This window comes from Cavia porcellus, unplaced genomic scaffold, assembly GCF_034190915.1.
Source record: "Cavia porcellus strain 051 isolate PalLab524CR breed Dunkin Hartley unplaced genomic scaffold, mCavPor4.1 scaffold_26, whole genome shotgun sequence".
Classification (NCBI taxonomy): domain Eukaryota; kingdom Metazoa; phylum Chordata; class Mammalia; order Rodentia; family Caviidae; genus Cavia; species Cavia porcellus.
The window spans coordinates 51,516,111-51,533,462 of record NW_026947509.1 but is presented as its reverse complement, the minus strand read 5'-3'; the positions used below and the strand labels follow the sequence as shown (position 1 = coordinate 51,533,462).

The 17,352-nt window shown below is 36.1% G+C and overlaps 1 protein-coding gene across 1 annotated transcript in view; it reads right to left on the bottom strand.

Annotated features, from left to right (window-relative positions):
• Vwc2l (von Willebrand factor C domain containing 2 like) overlaps positions 1–17,352 on the bottom strand; it is a 159,420-nt gene that overhangs the window by 125,948 nt on the left and 16,120 nt on the right. Inside the window, exon 3 of the mRNA XM_013157325.3 lies at positions 2,356–2,485. Within this exon, the coding sequence (XP_013012779.2) occupies positions 2,356–2,485 (130 nt within the window). The remainder of the gene's footprint in view (positions 1–2,355; positions 2,486–17,352) is intronic.

Here is a 17,352-nt window from a genome sequence, read left to right as displayed (position 1 = left end):
TATACACAGTCATGATAAACATGTTTCATTTTCTTCTATATATGGGTCATCTGTTTGTTTTCTGGGCTACACTTAGAAAGAGAACAAGAAAGACTTGGGATTCAATCTGTTTCCTTAATAAAAAAAGTGAGTATTAATGGTTCTAGGAGTTTTCAGCAGGCTTGGATTTACTCTTCTTTAAACTGATTTTACTTTTTTGACACAAGTGACCAGTTGGCAGCAAACAGTAATAAAATAGAATAACACCTCTGTTTTACATTAAAGAAGCCTTCTCCCTAATTTTAATAGACATTCATTTCCCTTATTTAAAAAAAGAAAACAGAGTGTATAGAAATAGCAAGAAGAAATTGAAGCGATCATTTTACTGTGTTTTATGGGGAAAAAATCAGAACACTAATATACCTTGTGAAATCATTTGTTTATCAGGGATTCCAATGATTTTCATTCATCAATTAACTAATTGAAAAATTAAAGATCATAGTTTATACAGTTTGTGAGAGACTGGTTTATTTGAAGCAAACTTCTGCTCTGATGTAGGGGAAACTAGAAAAATTGCTGGGTGGCACCAAGTTAAACCTGATGAGTTTATAATGGCTGATTTAGCATTTAATACAGACATGAACTGTAGATACGTATTAGGCTTCAGTGCAGGGTAGGTGGGATGCTATGTTCGATGCATGTGTAAAAATCATATCCTAAGTACATGTTCTAGGTATCCTACATCTATGCTGAGTGTGTCCAAGTAAGATTTTAAATGTAAGCATAATTAGGTTCACCCTGAAAGGGAGACGAAGCTAGCTAGGAGACAAGATCCTCCGGGACCAGTTTAGATGCTTCTTAAATAAAGAAGAGTCTTCAAGACTTGTCAATCCTATTATTTAAGATTGATTAAGTAACTGAGATTTTCTTTTTTCTATCCTTGGAATAAAGTGAAAAATGGCCAGTCCTCTTCTACTTTAGACTAGTCATTCATATCCTTTATGACAGTTAGGTTTCCTCTGAGCTTTTTCTTTTCCAGGAAAAATTATTCTAACCTCTTCGGTCTATCCTCCTAGGTCCTATTCTTCAACCATTAAATCATCCGATTGCTCTTTCCTGTATCTTGTTCAGTTTCTTTAAAATCTCTTTAAACACATGAAATCTTAAATGTGATGTCTGCACACATCAGATAGGTTAGCACTTAGGGAGTATATTAATTTCTATCTTCTAAGTCATAGTGATGGTCATTATAACAGGTCAGTTAGAGAAGAAATGCAAGAGAAGCAGGTAGCATGGATTATTTTAACTTAATGGGTTAATGTGATCAGAAACAGTAAAATTTGCACTCGAAAAAATATCAGAAGGGTTCACGATATCGAAACACAAAATTTATTATAAAAACAACCAGAGCTACTTTTCTTTTACTTTTAAACAACCTAATGCTTCTTTTTAATAATTATCCTTTTGTGAGGGAAGAAGCTAGTAGGCAAGTTGACAAAATCTCAAATGCAGAAAGAAAAATATATCATACAGAATGGTGGCTCCCAGCTGCCTCAAGAAGGGCCTGGGCAAAATCAGAGATCTCAGCTAATTAAGAACCAGAACCACTTTTTCAAGCACTATTATTACCAAGAGGGGCATTTCTGTACCATTGCCTTGTTGTGTTTTTTGATAGAATACAGCATGAAAAAGAGAGAGCTATTCCCTCTGTCAATACTCTAACCCGGGCATTGCATTGCACTGTCTTCTCTGCAGCATTACATTGACTTTGGGTGATTAGGATACTGTTATTTCAATCTCTCCATTCCATCGGGGACAAAAAGAATCCATAACCTCATGAATAAACCAACTCTTCTACTGTATCAGTTTTTATGTGAACAAAGCTCTACTGTAATAAAAACCTAAAATAAAAAAAATTCTTCAACTTTTTTTGTCTCTCTGATGAAAACTTAAGAACACTGATAATTGAATGTGTATTTCTTTGCCCAATTTAAAATACTTGTCATTCATCCTGGGGTACAGTAGGAACTGTGGAACTGGGTGAGCTGCTTCACTGAGTCCAAAGGAGGGAAATGAGTCATTACTGAAAGCTGGAACTATATTCTTTCCAATAGCTTCCTTATAAATCAGCAGTAGCTAACAGGGATCACAACAAAGGCAACTTGCTAGAGCTTTAATTCCCCAGATGGAAGGCTGCAGATTTCACCCCTTCCGGTTTATTTTCACTTTAAGGCTTTAGAAAAAATAAATCAGCTATGCCCGTATTGAAAAAACACAGGCTGACCATAGAGGGCTTTGGCACTGACTGGTGTGCAGGAGTGAAATATTTTTATTTTGCACTAACCCCTTTCAAAAGCTAATGCAGTGTGGTCTTACCATTTTTGCAGACAGGACAACATTGCTCTGGTTCATAGACTGGGTTGACACACTCAGGAACTGCGCAGTCTGCTACAACACAGTGAACTTCATTGCTGGGCTCACAGCGACACCATTCACATGGAGAGGGCTAGGAACAAATCTAAAATTAGCCCCTTTTCTCCTAGAACTTAATGTTTGCACATTCAAATGCTGTCAGAAGACAAAACATCAGTGTTTATTATTGTCTTTGTTGAATTAACTTCATTTACCACGTGTACCACCATTCTCCCCCAGTGGAAGACAGTCTCGACATCCACACACTGATGTGGTCTGTAATACACAGCACAGGTTACTGTGAACAACTGCATTTCCTACAGCCCTGTCCTTTCTTTCCAGAGAAATGTTTGGACAAATAATATGCCATCTTGTGGTTTGGTTTCCAGATGCACTGATTGCTCTGCCTTTTTCTGATAAACAAGGATGATCCTGGAACATATAAAACAGAGATTTTTTTTTCCATTTGTCATTTTTTTTTCTTCCAGAGAAAGAGGCAGATTTCTTAGAAATAAGAAAATGGTAAGCATACAAGTTTACTCTGTATAAACCCTTTCGCAAGCTAACCTAGTCTCTAAATGGCACCTTTTCAATGTGAATTTTAGAGGAGATTGCATTTGGAATTCAAACATCTAGAGAGTGCTTCTTAAAAGATTTCATGAAATCTTTCATCTTCCCGGCTTGCTTTTATGAATGAACCAAAGTCGATGGAACTAAAATGCTACTATAGAAGAGCCAAAGAGGCTAAAACTGGAATTGAAAAGTGGTTAATTAAGAGAAAATAACAAAAAGCAGTAAAAGATTCTTATGTTTATAGTACTTACCAACCAAGAGTGAGTTTGTGATTTTAGTTTTCTTTCATTCTTTTCTAGAAACTGCCTTTATCACAAATAATAAATAGTGGCCAGTCTGTGAATGTTTAATTCTGTGTAAGTTCTAGTTCTAGTTTTTCATGAAACTGAGGTTTAGAATTCTGGAAGAAAACACAGAGGCCTCAGATGTCATGTAATTTGCGTATTTCTCAAATGGAGCTGTCTGTTCTTGATTTTGCCACCAAATCACTGCCACCATTCCTCAATGCAAATGTGTTAATGAGCCTTCATCCCTTGTTTCCACAGCTACTACCCATAGTCCCTGTCCAGTCTTGTTTCTTCTTGGACCTCAGAATTTATTCCGTGCTCCTTGATTTAGGCAATTAGTGGGGAATGGAAATCTCTCAATTATTTTCAATGATCATTTGATCATTGTGCTTGAAGAAGAGCAATCTCATATCAATATTTTTTGCTCTCAAATTCAGTCTGAACAAGAGAAATAGGCATAGAATTAGTACTAAAGTATTGCTATCTTTTTAAGATTATCTGTAAGCTTATTGAAGAGTACGGTTAAGTCTTTACCATGTGATGAATTGTGTTCAAGCATTTTAGAGGAATCTATTGTACCATTCCAATGGGCTGGAATTTTACTGAAGCTCCTCTAGAGAGTACATTTGGTAAATTAAGAAAACGATTGAGTCCTATTATACATTGTTTTATGGGAGAAGTTTTGAATAAGGAAATTGAAGAGTTGGAACCTGGGGATGGTATATGCCTACTTATATTTCAAGTCTCATTATTAGTTTTATCAAGCAAATGTATCAGAAAGTGTCCCCTTCCTTTAAGTAATGCAAAGAAGTACTTCCACATGGCCTTTTGAGTCATGGCCCATGTGAGAGAAAAAGGAGCCACTAATATAATTCCTCCCATGCCCTGCCCTTTTACAGTTGAAATTGTTTATTTTGGTTCCCTTTCTGTTGAAGGAAGGCTGGTGGGCACAACTCCTTAACTGGGGATAAAAATTCATGAGAAGACTGAATTTTCAATGCAAAATGTTTACTTCAAAGTATCCATAGTCTCTGAGAAAAATTTGTTTAACTACTAGAATGGCAACACAAACTGATGTGAAAACACTATTCTAAATTAAATGATGGTTTTGAATATTATGAGCTCCTAGTTATTGTACTAGGGCATTTGCCTATATCAATTTCCTCATTTCTTGCAATTAATTATATACCAGACTGCTAGTTCACTGCAAGAAGCACCCTTCTGTGTTCTGATCTGAGTAGACAGTGTTTCAATGCTTTGAACATTTCTCTGTGCAGACCAGGAAAAATGTGAACAATGGAATACTTTATTTATAGAGGTTAGGTACTTCATGATAAAAAAGTATTTCATTAACATGTGATTAATACATAAAAATATCATAAAAGCTTACAGCTGTTTGGCTTCCAATAAATGTGAGTTAGGAAATTACAGTAGACCAAAATTAGGTTTGTATATAGTTGATATTTTGGAAGAACTGACATCATCAAGCTTTGAATCCCTCTACCTTTGCATGTGTCTTTGAGCAACACTAACAGGTAATTGTCTAATAATGACCAAAATGTGTGCACAGGTCAGCACTGAAATCCTCAGAAATATTAGAGGAAAAACTAAGGCCAGGCTTAGTATCAAAGCATAATTGATTTTTTTCATGAAGTTTCAAATGATGAAAATTGTAAATTATAAATAAATAAAAACACCCAGTGGACTATTGGTAGGAATGTAAGAGACGGAATGTGGTAATGCTGGCTAGAAAAATGGGTGGGACCTGTCAATTGCAAGACCTCAAATGTGAGATTGCCTGATGATTCTTAGAGTCCAGTGTCCAGGATTTGCAGCTCCCATGAGATATTGATGGAATAAAGGAGACCAGAGGCTGCGAGGAGCCTGCTGACTCTTCAGAATATGTTTGCTCTTATCCTTTCTTCTCTTTGTTCTGCCCAACTTCATTCTACAGTACCATCTTTTCCCTGACCCATTCAACCCTTATTTTTCAAATACACTCTTGGTGCCAGTTTTGGGTTGCCTTGTCCAATTCTTGTTTGAGGCAAGAAGGACCTGTAGTACTTTTGACTGATGAACCATTTCTGAAGGAACTGCCGGACAACACTGTGGCCTTGCCAGCCTGGAGGTAACAGTAGGTTCTGGTCATTCTCCGAAATTGCCTTTACTCATGTATTTTATCCTATCCCTTTCTGACTCAAAATTTATTACCATATATGTATTATTTCTTTTTGATTTTCATTGAATTGTTTTTTCTTCAAATCATCTGGATTTGCATCGGTTCATTTCTTCAGATCTCAAGTCCTCTCATTTTCCTGTGCTCCAGCACTACTGCTCAGTCAATGTAACATACTGACCCATCCTATGGTTCTTTTCCATTCTTGTCAACTTTGCCACGCCTCTCTCTTTCCATACTCTTCCTGGCTCTGACACTGCTGTTACTTTCTCCTTTTGACATTCTCCATTGCCCCTCCCTTCATTGCATTTTAAAATGACATTGCATAAACAGTCATTAAGTTACTAGGAGAAAACAGCGTGCTACTTTAAAAATCCTTCCCATTTTTAGTGAGTAAAACTGGATATTTTGGTGCTCTGGATAAACCCTTACATCTTAAGCACTGAGTTGGCTGCAAATTTCTTTTATTGGGATTTTCAGTAAAAACTATAGATTAAACCTAAAAATGTCCTTATATAACAAATGATTAAAGCATAATGCTTTCCTTACAGGAACAGAATATTGAAAAAGTAGTTGGGAAAAATATCCTTCTTAGCATTATTTTTTGTAGGAGGAGACTTACTAACTTACTAGCTTCTGGAGGGGGGTAGTGAGAGAGCATGTGAAATTATGGTTAGCACATGGCTTTTGTCAGCTAGAGATTTGATGTCTCAGATGAATATGACATCATTCTAAAATTTTATACAAGTAAAATCTTTTTCTAAGAATTCATGTAAAAAACTTTGTTTCTATTCAGTTTTTGGAAACATTTATTAAGTATGTTTTCTTATGAACTTTAATTGAAATTATGATCTGAATATTATATGTTTGTTACAAATATGTTATACCTCCAGCTTAATGGTTTTAATGAATATCTAATGTGGAACTCCATTTAAGGAGAAAGTATACATTTTATCAGTAATTCCCACTGTCACTGTGGCTGATTGAGCCCTCACTTGCAGTTCCATGCAATTGACATATGCATAATGAAGGCCTTGCACTATCTTTAGCTAAGTCATGCCTAAGTCCCCTGAGAAGAGGGCAGCCCAGTGAGTATCTGAATGGTCTCTCTCAGAGGGACACTCACCGGTTGTCTGTTGCATCATCACTCAAAAGTATACAATATAGATCATAGGGAGATAGAAAAGGAACTAATTAAAACCCACAGTTCTTGACTGCAGAATAAAAGAGTTTATACAGAGTTAAAAATGAAACCAATAAAAGAGTTTATACAGAGTTAAAAATACATCTCAAAGAAAAATAAAAGAAAAAAAGAGGCCCAGTCTTCCTGAGAATTCTATCTTGGTGACCTCATCAGTTGCTGCAGTTGCACCATCACTCCCAACTCATCTCCTTTCAGCCAGTTGAACAAGTTGCAGTTCATTACCTTCATTTGGCCAATCCCCTCTCAGAGAATGCCTATCTTGATCAGATGGTGTCATCTAACCCCTAGCTGAGATGACTGTCACCAATTCCTTCTGAGTTCCGCATTTTGATTGAGGAAAATTGGACTTTAGCTTTGATGAGCGAATTCCATCCTGTCAGGCCTAAATAGATAGGACAGACCAAGCTCTTTAAAATTGGGCCCCTGAGAGCCTACAGTCATTGCAAAAGTTGGGCACAAACCTGTGACTTTCCCTGTAGACAATGGAACAGAACTCTCTGCCTTCAGAAGTTCCCTCTAGGTCTGAGGCACAAGTGCCTGACTGGCAAGCATGAGGTTGTGAGTTCAACCCCAGCACCAAAAAAAGGTTCCCTATGTCAAAAAATTACCATCACTGGGGCAATTGGGACTCTTCCATCACACACAGTATTGCAACCCGGAAGATATCTCCTTTCATACCAAACCAGCCAGCTTCTCTCTTGTTTAACCTTGCACTTTCAATTTTGATTGTTCCCCAAGAAAAAGATGCTGCCTGTATCAGGCTGAGATAGATAACTATAATCCTAAAGTTCTAAAACCTCTCCTACCAGAGGTATAAATTAAAGACTCATCTTTGGGACTGACCATCAGCCATGCAGCCTCCCCATGACACTCAATGCAGATATCATGGGAACTATAAATAGGCATTTGGCACACATCAGCCTGATAGATGATTAATTTCCACACCATCAACAATGCAGTCATCATCTTGCACTCTATGATTCCCAACCCATACACTCTTTTTGGACTGTTATAGATTTAAAAGCCTCTGCCTGTGATTTTCCCCCTTAAGCTCCTTCAGCTGGGAAAATTTTGAGATAAAAGGCCATCTCACTTGGCCTCAATTGCTGTAAAGGGTTACAAATTCTTCCACCTAGGGTCCATACTTGTGTCATCAAAACAAATCCACTTAAGGCCATCTGAGAGGCCTTCAGATCTAGCCCAAGTCAGAAAAGCTTTATCCTGTTCTGCCCAAGGACTCTGAGTCCTACCTGCCTCCTCCTTACATTCATCAACCCCAAGCTGCTCAGCCAGCTGAAATGCCACCACCACAGTTCTATCTTCTGAAACACAGCCTCCTGCGTTTCAGAACTCCTTCTGGCTCTGGTTAACACTGGAGGATACCATTATATTTTAGAAGGGGCCCAAGTGTGGCTAAAGTCAAAAGTCCTCACCACTGTGGTTAATTCTGATGCTTGGGTGAACACAGACCTCCCCCAAGTGTGTACAAACTGGGACTGTAATGACATAGAAGGCCATGAAGCCTTCTGTAGGAACTGCACTGCTCTTCTAGCAGATCTCAAAGAGAGTAAAAAGGCCAATAAACATGTCTACAGTTACAGAAGTTTCCTACTGAAGCCTCTGCAAAAGAAGTTCTTTCAAAGCAGATCCTGTGAGACTGATGCACACTTTATCAAATATGAATTCCTGTATGAGTGCCCTATACCTCTCCCGGGGTATGACCAGCCTCTCACACTCAGGTGTACTGTCCTGGACTTTGTAGTGACTCTGACTGTATCCTAGGAGGAATAATAGCATGGATGGCAGTCTGAAATGCCTGATACTTGTCAGGAAGTATGTCGTCCTGAAATGTTGGAAGACATACTTCCAGAATTATGTACAAAGGGATCACCCCTAGGGCTTGCTATCAATCATGCCCCTTTGGTGATCAAGGTTTGTTCCAAGGAAACTCACACCTAAATCAAACAGTACAGCCTTTCTGCTTGTAAAGCCAGTTCAAGACCTGCAAGCTACAATGCTGCTGTGCTCGCCCTTCACACATGTTGCTTCCGTCTTCTGCCACCAACAGCCTGCTAGTACACCTTCTGGACCTAAAAAGTAATTAATTTCTTCTGCCTTACAGGCTTCTGTCAGCTAGTCTCTACATTCAATCTGCCTGCTGAAAAGACTCAAAAGTTCTGCTATAATATCTGATAGGAATTAGTTACAAAAAAGAAATTAAGCAAATTTCTTGGAGATGCTGGCTTCTGTATGCTTTCTCAGACTGTCTGTTCCTGGGAGCATGCAATAGCCTCTAAGGGATGCCTCCCACTTTGCCTCCATGCCAACAACCGCTGTCCTTCTGATCAAGAAAGCTGGCAAACACCTTAGACTGAAACTTAACATCCCAGGTGTCACATGCTGTACTGGGATGAACTGTTCTAAAAAGTGGACTTCATGACAAGTTCTGAGTATATCCTGTTTACTGATGGAAGCAATTCTGTTAGGAATTAAGTCTGACAGGATAGATATACTGTGGTCACCATGAACAAAACTGTTTTGGCTAAAAGTCTCCTGCAGGGATGATCTATACAGCAAACTGTTATTTGGAAGCCTGCCGCTAACAATGCAGAACCAGATCTGCCCACACTGTATGTTCTGTAAAGTCAAGACACTGCATTGGCACCCATATCCATGCATACACCTCAGGCTTCAGCATCTGTGTCACCAGCCCCAATCTCTCATTCCCTATCTCTACTGGTAAAACAATAAAAGTTTGTAGGGTCTTGCTGTAAAAAATTCTCCATAGATATGGCCTACCCTTGGTCACTGACAGTGACAATGGGCATGCGTTTTTGCAGAGGTAATTTAAAAACTAGATTAAGTAAAACTACATACAGTTTGCAATCAGTTAGAAGGCCAGCTATATCTGAAGGCATTCCTGCACACACATATAACTCAGGTACATATTAACTACCTCTAAAAATTTCAGAAATCCAATCTTAAATCCACTGAGAAGCTTACCTGGATAATCCCTCCAAGGCTCACTCTGGACAGAATGTGTACTGACCAGCCCACACATGGCTGAAGCCTGAAAACATGGTTCAGAGGATTGCTCCACGTGGACTTTCTTTGACATTTGTGTCTTTTCAGGTTGCTAACCCTAATCCTTGCTTCCTTGCACCCAGTAGCTGCAGTTTTTGTTAATTGATCTGGGTTCTGCTTACCCAGACCTTGCTTCCCCGCCCCCTGCTAGCTGTGTTTTTTGCTTTAAACTGTATAGATGTTTGTTCCAGGAAAATAGAACAGTCAATTAAACAGCTGACCAATACTTGATGAGTACCCAAGGCATCATCGACACGCTCCTAGGTCAGATTAACTCCCTCATTACCTTGCTAGATCAACAGACCTGAATTCCATTTGCGCCTTGTCTCAGAAGATTCCATGTAACATGCCCAACAAAGATTTGTGGGGGAAATTAAAAGAGGAGGGAAAGTGGCAGAAAATAACACCCCCCAGCCAGTATGCCTCAGTTTGTTAGTTGCCCAGGTAATAGTTCCTGTTCCAGATCCAGTTGCTCCTGTCTCTTAGAAATGACTGGTTACTGTGATGTCTAGCTGGTCACTGTAATGGACATTTTACAAACCAATCTCCAATTGATAAATCATTGTGCCTCCATACTTCCCACTTGCTTGTCCCATATAAGCCATAGACCACAAGAGATAGGGGCCTGATATTTTGGGAGTGATCCCTATCAGTGCCAGTTGAGGTAAGTAAATCTGCCTCTCAATCCTGGGTGTGTTTCAATGTTTCTGTTTATCATCACAATACCAAAATCCTTGAAAAAGCAAAATATTCCATGAGTTTTTTTTTTAATGGAAAAGTAGCCTGATAACCAGTAACCTAGGTGGACTAGAACAACTGAGTAATCCCAGAAAAATTGTCAAATATATTCTTTGTGAGAACTTGGAAGCTAGTAGGGTCATTACTGAGAATCAAGAAGAGATTGCTAAGACATACTAATGCAGGCTGATTGTATAGTTTTCCACATACTCATAGACAATGTACATTTCTTTTGTATTTTAAGTACAATAAGACTTTTCCATAACTGAAAGAAGCATGTATATTGGCCCAAATAATGGCACATCAAGTTCTTAGTAGGTTCATGGTGGCAGTTATAGGCACCGAGTAATTAGAAAGTTAGGTTTGTTATATAGATTCAAGCCTGAAAGTGACAAAGAAGAGAGAAGTACTCTAACTGATTTTATTATGGGAATTTGCCAAAGTTTAGGATTTCAGTGTTCATTACAAATTCAGGTCTCTAAATAAGGAAAGTTAGAAACAAGTCATTTCATTTAGTTGGCTTGGGTGACTGTACCATGACAATTAAAAACAAGCACTCATGTTTAGTACTTGGGTTCCAGTCTTACTTTACTTAATAGCTGTGAATGCTGAGAAAATTGTATTTTCAATATATTGATCCATTCAGTATATCCAAAATGATATTTTCTTTGCCTTAATACACCCAGAATTCATACAATAGGAGTAAACGTCATCAACGTCCTACAGTTATTATGAATCTCATGAAAATAGCTAAGAAAATGTTTTCACTTAGTCACTGATGGCTTTCTGAAATTAATTAAAAAGTATAAAATTGAAAGCACAAGATTATTTTTTAAAAATTATGCCGAGTGACATATGCATACCATGTTTATAAAAGTACACTTTGTGATAGCTAAATTTTCAAAACAGTCCAAATGCCATCAATTGATTAATGGACAAAAAAAGATGTGTTTTTTTAATACAATGGAGTATCACTCTACCATAAAGAAGGATAAGCTTGAGACATTTGTAGCTAAATGAATGCACTTTGAATCTATATTCTCAAGGGAAATAAATCAGGCACATGTGTAAATACCACAATGCTTCTCTAGCATGAGAAACTGAAAGTGTACATAAGGACTAAAATGTATAACATTGTGAAATAGGAAGAAAATGTTAAAATGAGATGGAATGGGGAAATATGATGAAAAAAGAAAGGAAAATTGGAAATAAAACAAAACTTTTGTTAATAAGAAAGGGGAGAGAGGGCAGGGGGGTGAGAAAAAAGAATCAAGTTATATCATGTACAGGTACAAACTTCCTATGCTGAATGTGACTATTATGTATACCTACAATGTTCTAATAAATTTAATTAATTATAAATAGTAATAATATTGAATTTTCCCTCAAAACATAATCTGGTTAAGTAGTTGGTTGCAATGAAATTTAACAAGACTTGATTTTGTGAGAGGACTTTTGATCTAATATATTACATCACAGGTACACTGAAACAAACTATTAGGAGGCTCAGATAATGAGTAATTGTGGATGGTTAAATTACTACAAAACACTCAGAAACAAAGGAAAGAAAGAAGGTAGGAAGGAGAAAAAGGAGGAAGGAAAGAAGGAAGGAAAGAAGGAAGGAAAGAAGGAAAGAAAGAAAGAAAGAGAAAAGTAATGCAGAAAGTAATCAAGAGAAGTGAGAGGCAGATAAATGCTTTTAGGCCACACCCCCAGTGACATACCTGCTCCAAGCAGGCTTCACTGTCCAACAATACAATGAACTATAAACTCATCAGTGTACAAATTGACTTATGAGTATCATGCTTCCCAGGATCCATCAGGTTCTGAAAGCCCCACCTATGAACTCCTGAACCTCTGGGGGGATAACTAGATGCAAACCATAACAATAAGGAATCCAGGCAGCTGGATGGTGCAACTAAAAACATTCACGAGAGAGGTTTTCCAGAACTGTTTCAGAAAGTGGTAAGAATGATTGGATAACTATGTTTGAAGGTATGTGTGTGTTATTTTTAAGAAGAGTAATGAAAATGCCTTTTACTATAATTTTTAAAAATTTAAACATTCGTTGTATGTTTTAATTGTATTTTTTATGTGAACCCAAATGTCATCTTCTCAGGGAAGTCTTCCCTGACCACCAACGTAACCCAGTCCTACTTACCTTTGTCCATCATGCTGACCATTCAAAAGCCATCATCAACCTATGAAACTATCTTACTCATTTCTTTTTATTATATTATTTGTTCTGGTCTGCTATCCTCATATAATTTTAAGTTTCTTATAATATCTTCTTCATTGCTGAATTCTCAGCTCTTCAAAGGTGTCTCAGTATGTAATATACATGCAGTCAATATTTGGTAACTAAAATGAATACTCATTTATGCAGAATTTGTGTTTTCTTATTTGCTGTCAACCTCTCTGTTCACCTGTATTCATCATGCACAAACTGGGTTGTAACTCGATGAGAAATTTTATTGTATTTTATTTAATATAATAAAGGGTACTTGGTGGAAATGGGTTTCTGACTGTGAATCATGAAATAACTATTTGGGTTCCAATACTGTGGCAATGAACATAAACTCATTCTCTCTAGGTTGTTTAAAATTCATAATATTTGCTTTGTTGATCACAGGTAAGTCAATCTTCAAGCACTCTATTGACTAGTTTATTTAGCTGCAGATAATTACAGACTTTTATTGTGCTAGAAAATACTGTGTTAACTAAATTTAAGACAAAAACACATGCAGAGGAGTTGCTAAAAAGCCTGAGACAGAGGTAGTCATGTTTCATAATGTGTATCAAGATTAATGCTTTCTTATTAAACAAAAGGAATTTAGTATATTGAACCTTTTTTGGGAAAAAGCCTTAATTTTAAACATGTCTATTTTCCTAAAGAATGAGTTAGAACACACCACACAATATTCGGCATCCTAAATATTCTGCATACAAGATTTGATTCCTAGAAAACCCTCTGAGAATACTGTTGAAAGCTGAAAGCATAAATGGATGAGATATATTTTAAATGTGAAGTCTTAGCACACTAACTATATCAGTGACTTTCTTGCTGATCAAATGACATTAGGTACTTCATTTCTTTGGTAATGGGCAAAAATTATCAAAGAAAATATGGTACAGTTTGCTTTAAAAAAAATCCCATTAAACAACTTTTAAAAATCTGATCTCAACAAATGAAAAATAGTGCTTTATGAAGCACTCTTCTTTGAGATAATTTATGGCATAAATTTTGTCACTTTATGGAACAAATCTCATTGCTTTCCAACTGTATAAGAAATTTGGAAGACTCTATTTCAAAGTTGCTGATGCCTGTCAGGAATCTCACTGTTCACTTCATTAAAATATACATTAAATTACAAAGTGCAAGAGTATTTAGCATCCACTGCCACTTCTGTAGCCAGCAATTTGCATGCAGCAGTTGTAGCCTAATAATCAACGAACCCAATAGATTTTAATCAAAATTTGTAATCATCTGAACGTTGACACATAGCATCATTGACTGAAATACTTTTTTGGTGTTCTTGGCCTAATGAGATTGTGATGACCTCTTCAGTGATCTTCCCTATGGATTGGAGCATATTTAGAATACTAAGACTATGATTCTTATCAAATTATAGACATAGATCTGGAATCTATGATTTTAAGAATCTTAATACTGTTGAAGCAAACAGAAAAACTTGATGAATAATTTTTATAACTGCCTCAACTGGCTAGACAATGTAGCTGGTGGTTTCGTTTGATTTACAAGTTAAGTAATAGTTGTTTCAATTTTTTTGGAAGAGTTGGTATTTTGATAAAATATTCAGGCATGTTATTTCTAGTGTGTCTGCCAAAAAATATTTCATATGTACTGAACATGTAATCACTGGAAAATGATTGTATGGTGTACATATTTTCCACTTATTTATAATTAACTTGGAAGATAAATATATAAAAATATGTGAAATTTTAAATTATTTATTCAGATATTTAGTAAATGTACTACTACACAATATATGATACATTATTGTTCTTATTAAATGATGACATATAAGTTAAGATATCTATGTTTTATTGTTTAAAGCAATATTTGTAGGAATAACTGATGGTACTATTATAAGAAAGGCCTGAATGATTGGATGAAAGGCTAAAATATTATTATAATATTATTATTTCCATATAATAATATAATTAAATAATATTATTTTTTCCATATAATCTGAGCCAAAGTAACATATAAGAATGGGAAACAAAGTGCAAACCTTAAAATTATTAATAATCTTAAAAAGTTCACACATTCTTGAAAATTCATCATTGTACTTGAAACAGTACCAATACATTAGTGGCCTTTTTTCATTGAAAAATTTTTAGATAAATATATTTTAGCATATGCTTAAAAGGGAGTGGTTTTACAATTTTACATGTCCTATTCTAATAAACTGATGATGAGTAGAAGAAATTTTGAAAAATGTTTCAAGGAATCTCATGACAATAAAATGCCATTCTGAAATATAAGTAGCATAAAAAATAAAACATAGACAAGGAGAATGCAAGCAAAAATATATTTTAGTCGCAATAACAAATGTTTTTTTTTGGTATGCAAATTACACTTATTAAGAAAATATCAGTGTGTTATTTTGCAGCTTTGGTGCCTTCTGCCTGGCATGAACTGTTTCTCCTCTGCAGTATCCTCTCCCATGACACCCTGTCTTGAGCCTTCCAGCTATGGACAGTAACCTGAACAAACTATGAGGCAAATAAACCTTTCTTCTTTCAACTTTGGGTGTCAGGTATTTTGTCTCAGCAATGAGAAAAGGAACTAAACAAGAGAGAGAAAATGTGACACTAGAGCTTTTGCAAATGGGAAGAGGGCCAAAATTGGAAGGAGTAGGGAGGAAGGGGAGTGGTAGGAGATGAAAAAAGAAATGAAATGTGTTACGTACATGTACCTATTCCTCATGATGGATGTAATTGCTATGTACTGCAAACATGTACCAAAACAAAACAAAGCCATATTTCCTGGTGACATTGGAAAGGACAGATTGTCGGTGTCAGTTTATAGCTAGTCATCTACCATGGTATTAAAACAAGGTCAAGTAGCACTAAGAGAAAGCATATCACAAGAATTCTACAGACTCAAAGAACCTGACACAGAACACACTGGGGGTAAGTAGTAATATAAAGCAGGGAGGGTAGTAATTCAATCTGCTAACACGGCATGAATGATAAGATTCAGGATCTTTCAGAGTCTTACAGGTGGGAGTTATCAGACTGGGACAAATAAATGCAGCTGTATTGAGTTGCAATCAGATGACACTTTAAAAACTCCTTTTTAGCGTGGCTCAATACTTCTTTGGGCAAAAATTTCTGAGATTTGAATGCTGTTCTTCATTTGGCAGTAACATTGTACTTTGATATGCTTTGAAGAGGGAGTAATTAAAAAAGTAATATCAAGTGGTTTATAATTGTTAATATAAAAATATATTTTCAATTTTGAGGCCAAACTAATTTTCCACCACATTTTATAGTTAATTATTTAATGCCTACCTCATTGCAAGAAAATATATTGAGATGGCTCGTGGGCAATACATGAAAGTATATTTTAATTTAAAAAGTTTTGACCGAGTATTCCTTGATAGAACTTTCTACTTTAGTGTTTGATTTCAGGCAAGCACTGACAGAAGAAGCACTGACAATTTTGTAACTATGTGCAGAAACTTTTAGTGCTAGCTCCCAGTGGAATGTGGTACCATGATAATGTAGAATAAGCATATTTGGAGGTTAAATCTTCCCATCAAATGCTGCTCTTTTCCTTTGGTGGGTTAGACTTCTTGAGCCTGAATTTTTCCATTGAAGCAGGGGCATTCATAATTATATTTCACCATATTTTTATGAGACGAAAGGGAACAACGCAGTATATGAAAACACACCCACTATGTGGGTTTGCTTTTATGTCTATTAATGCCATCATAGTTTTTCACAGTTTCACAGTAGATCCTTTTCTCCCCCTTTATCCACTTGTAAAGACTAAATATTTCACAATGGGATATATTACTCATAAGTCATTTCCTAAATCGAGGCATATTTATTTCCAGTAGAATTACTTGAAATGTTGAACTTGTGTAACACAGATCTTTTAGAAATTTGAAAGCAATTTATGTTACATCTCCAAAATGTACCAACTTTGCACTCAAGTTGTGGTTACTTTGTGAATGACAATGGGCAGTATTTTTAGTTAATTAGATACTTACTTAGAGAGATGAAACCTTACTCTTTAATAAGAATATTGCCAAAAACAGATTGGTTGCTGAATAACTTTAGCTCACAGGTTTTGAATATTTGATTTTAGAATCTAGTTTCAGTGTGAATATCTTAGAGTCCCATTTACTAAAAGAAAATTCACTGTGATTGTCCTTTTTCTTCTTAACGAAGCTTTCTAAGTCTCAACAGTCAAAGATTTGTTATTTTAGCAATTTTATTTTTATTGTTGGAGAAAATTAAACTGAACAACTTTAATATACCTCTGTCATATTTAGTAGAGAAGAGTAAAGTTAGCATGCAATGCAAATTAGTGGAGTTTCAGAGAACTGTGGCTAGTTTCTTGCTATAAAGAAAAATTAATTCATTAGCTTATTGCCACAAGTTTTTATGGCTGCCACATAAGACTTTGCATATATACATATTGAAATACCTATAGATTCTTTTTAAAAGTTTGGATTTCATTGATTAGAAATTTTCAGATAACCCCCGTTTACAAAAATAATTCTGTTTAATCCTCATTGCCTTCAGAATGCAGTTCATCTTTTTGATTAGATGAGAATGTTCCTGGCCTGCTTTTGGTACTGGTATTTTTACAATGAAACCAGTAAGCTCAGTGGAGCAGGGGAAGAATTTTCTTCATGTTA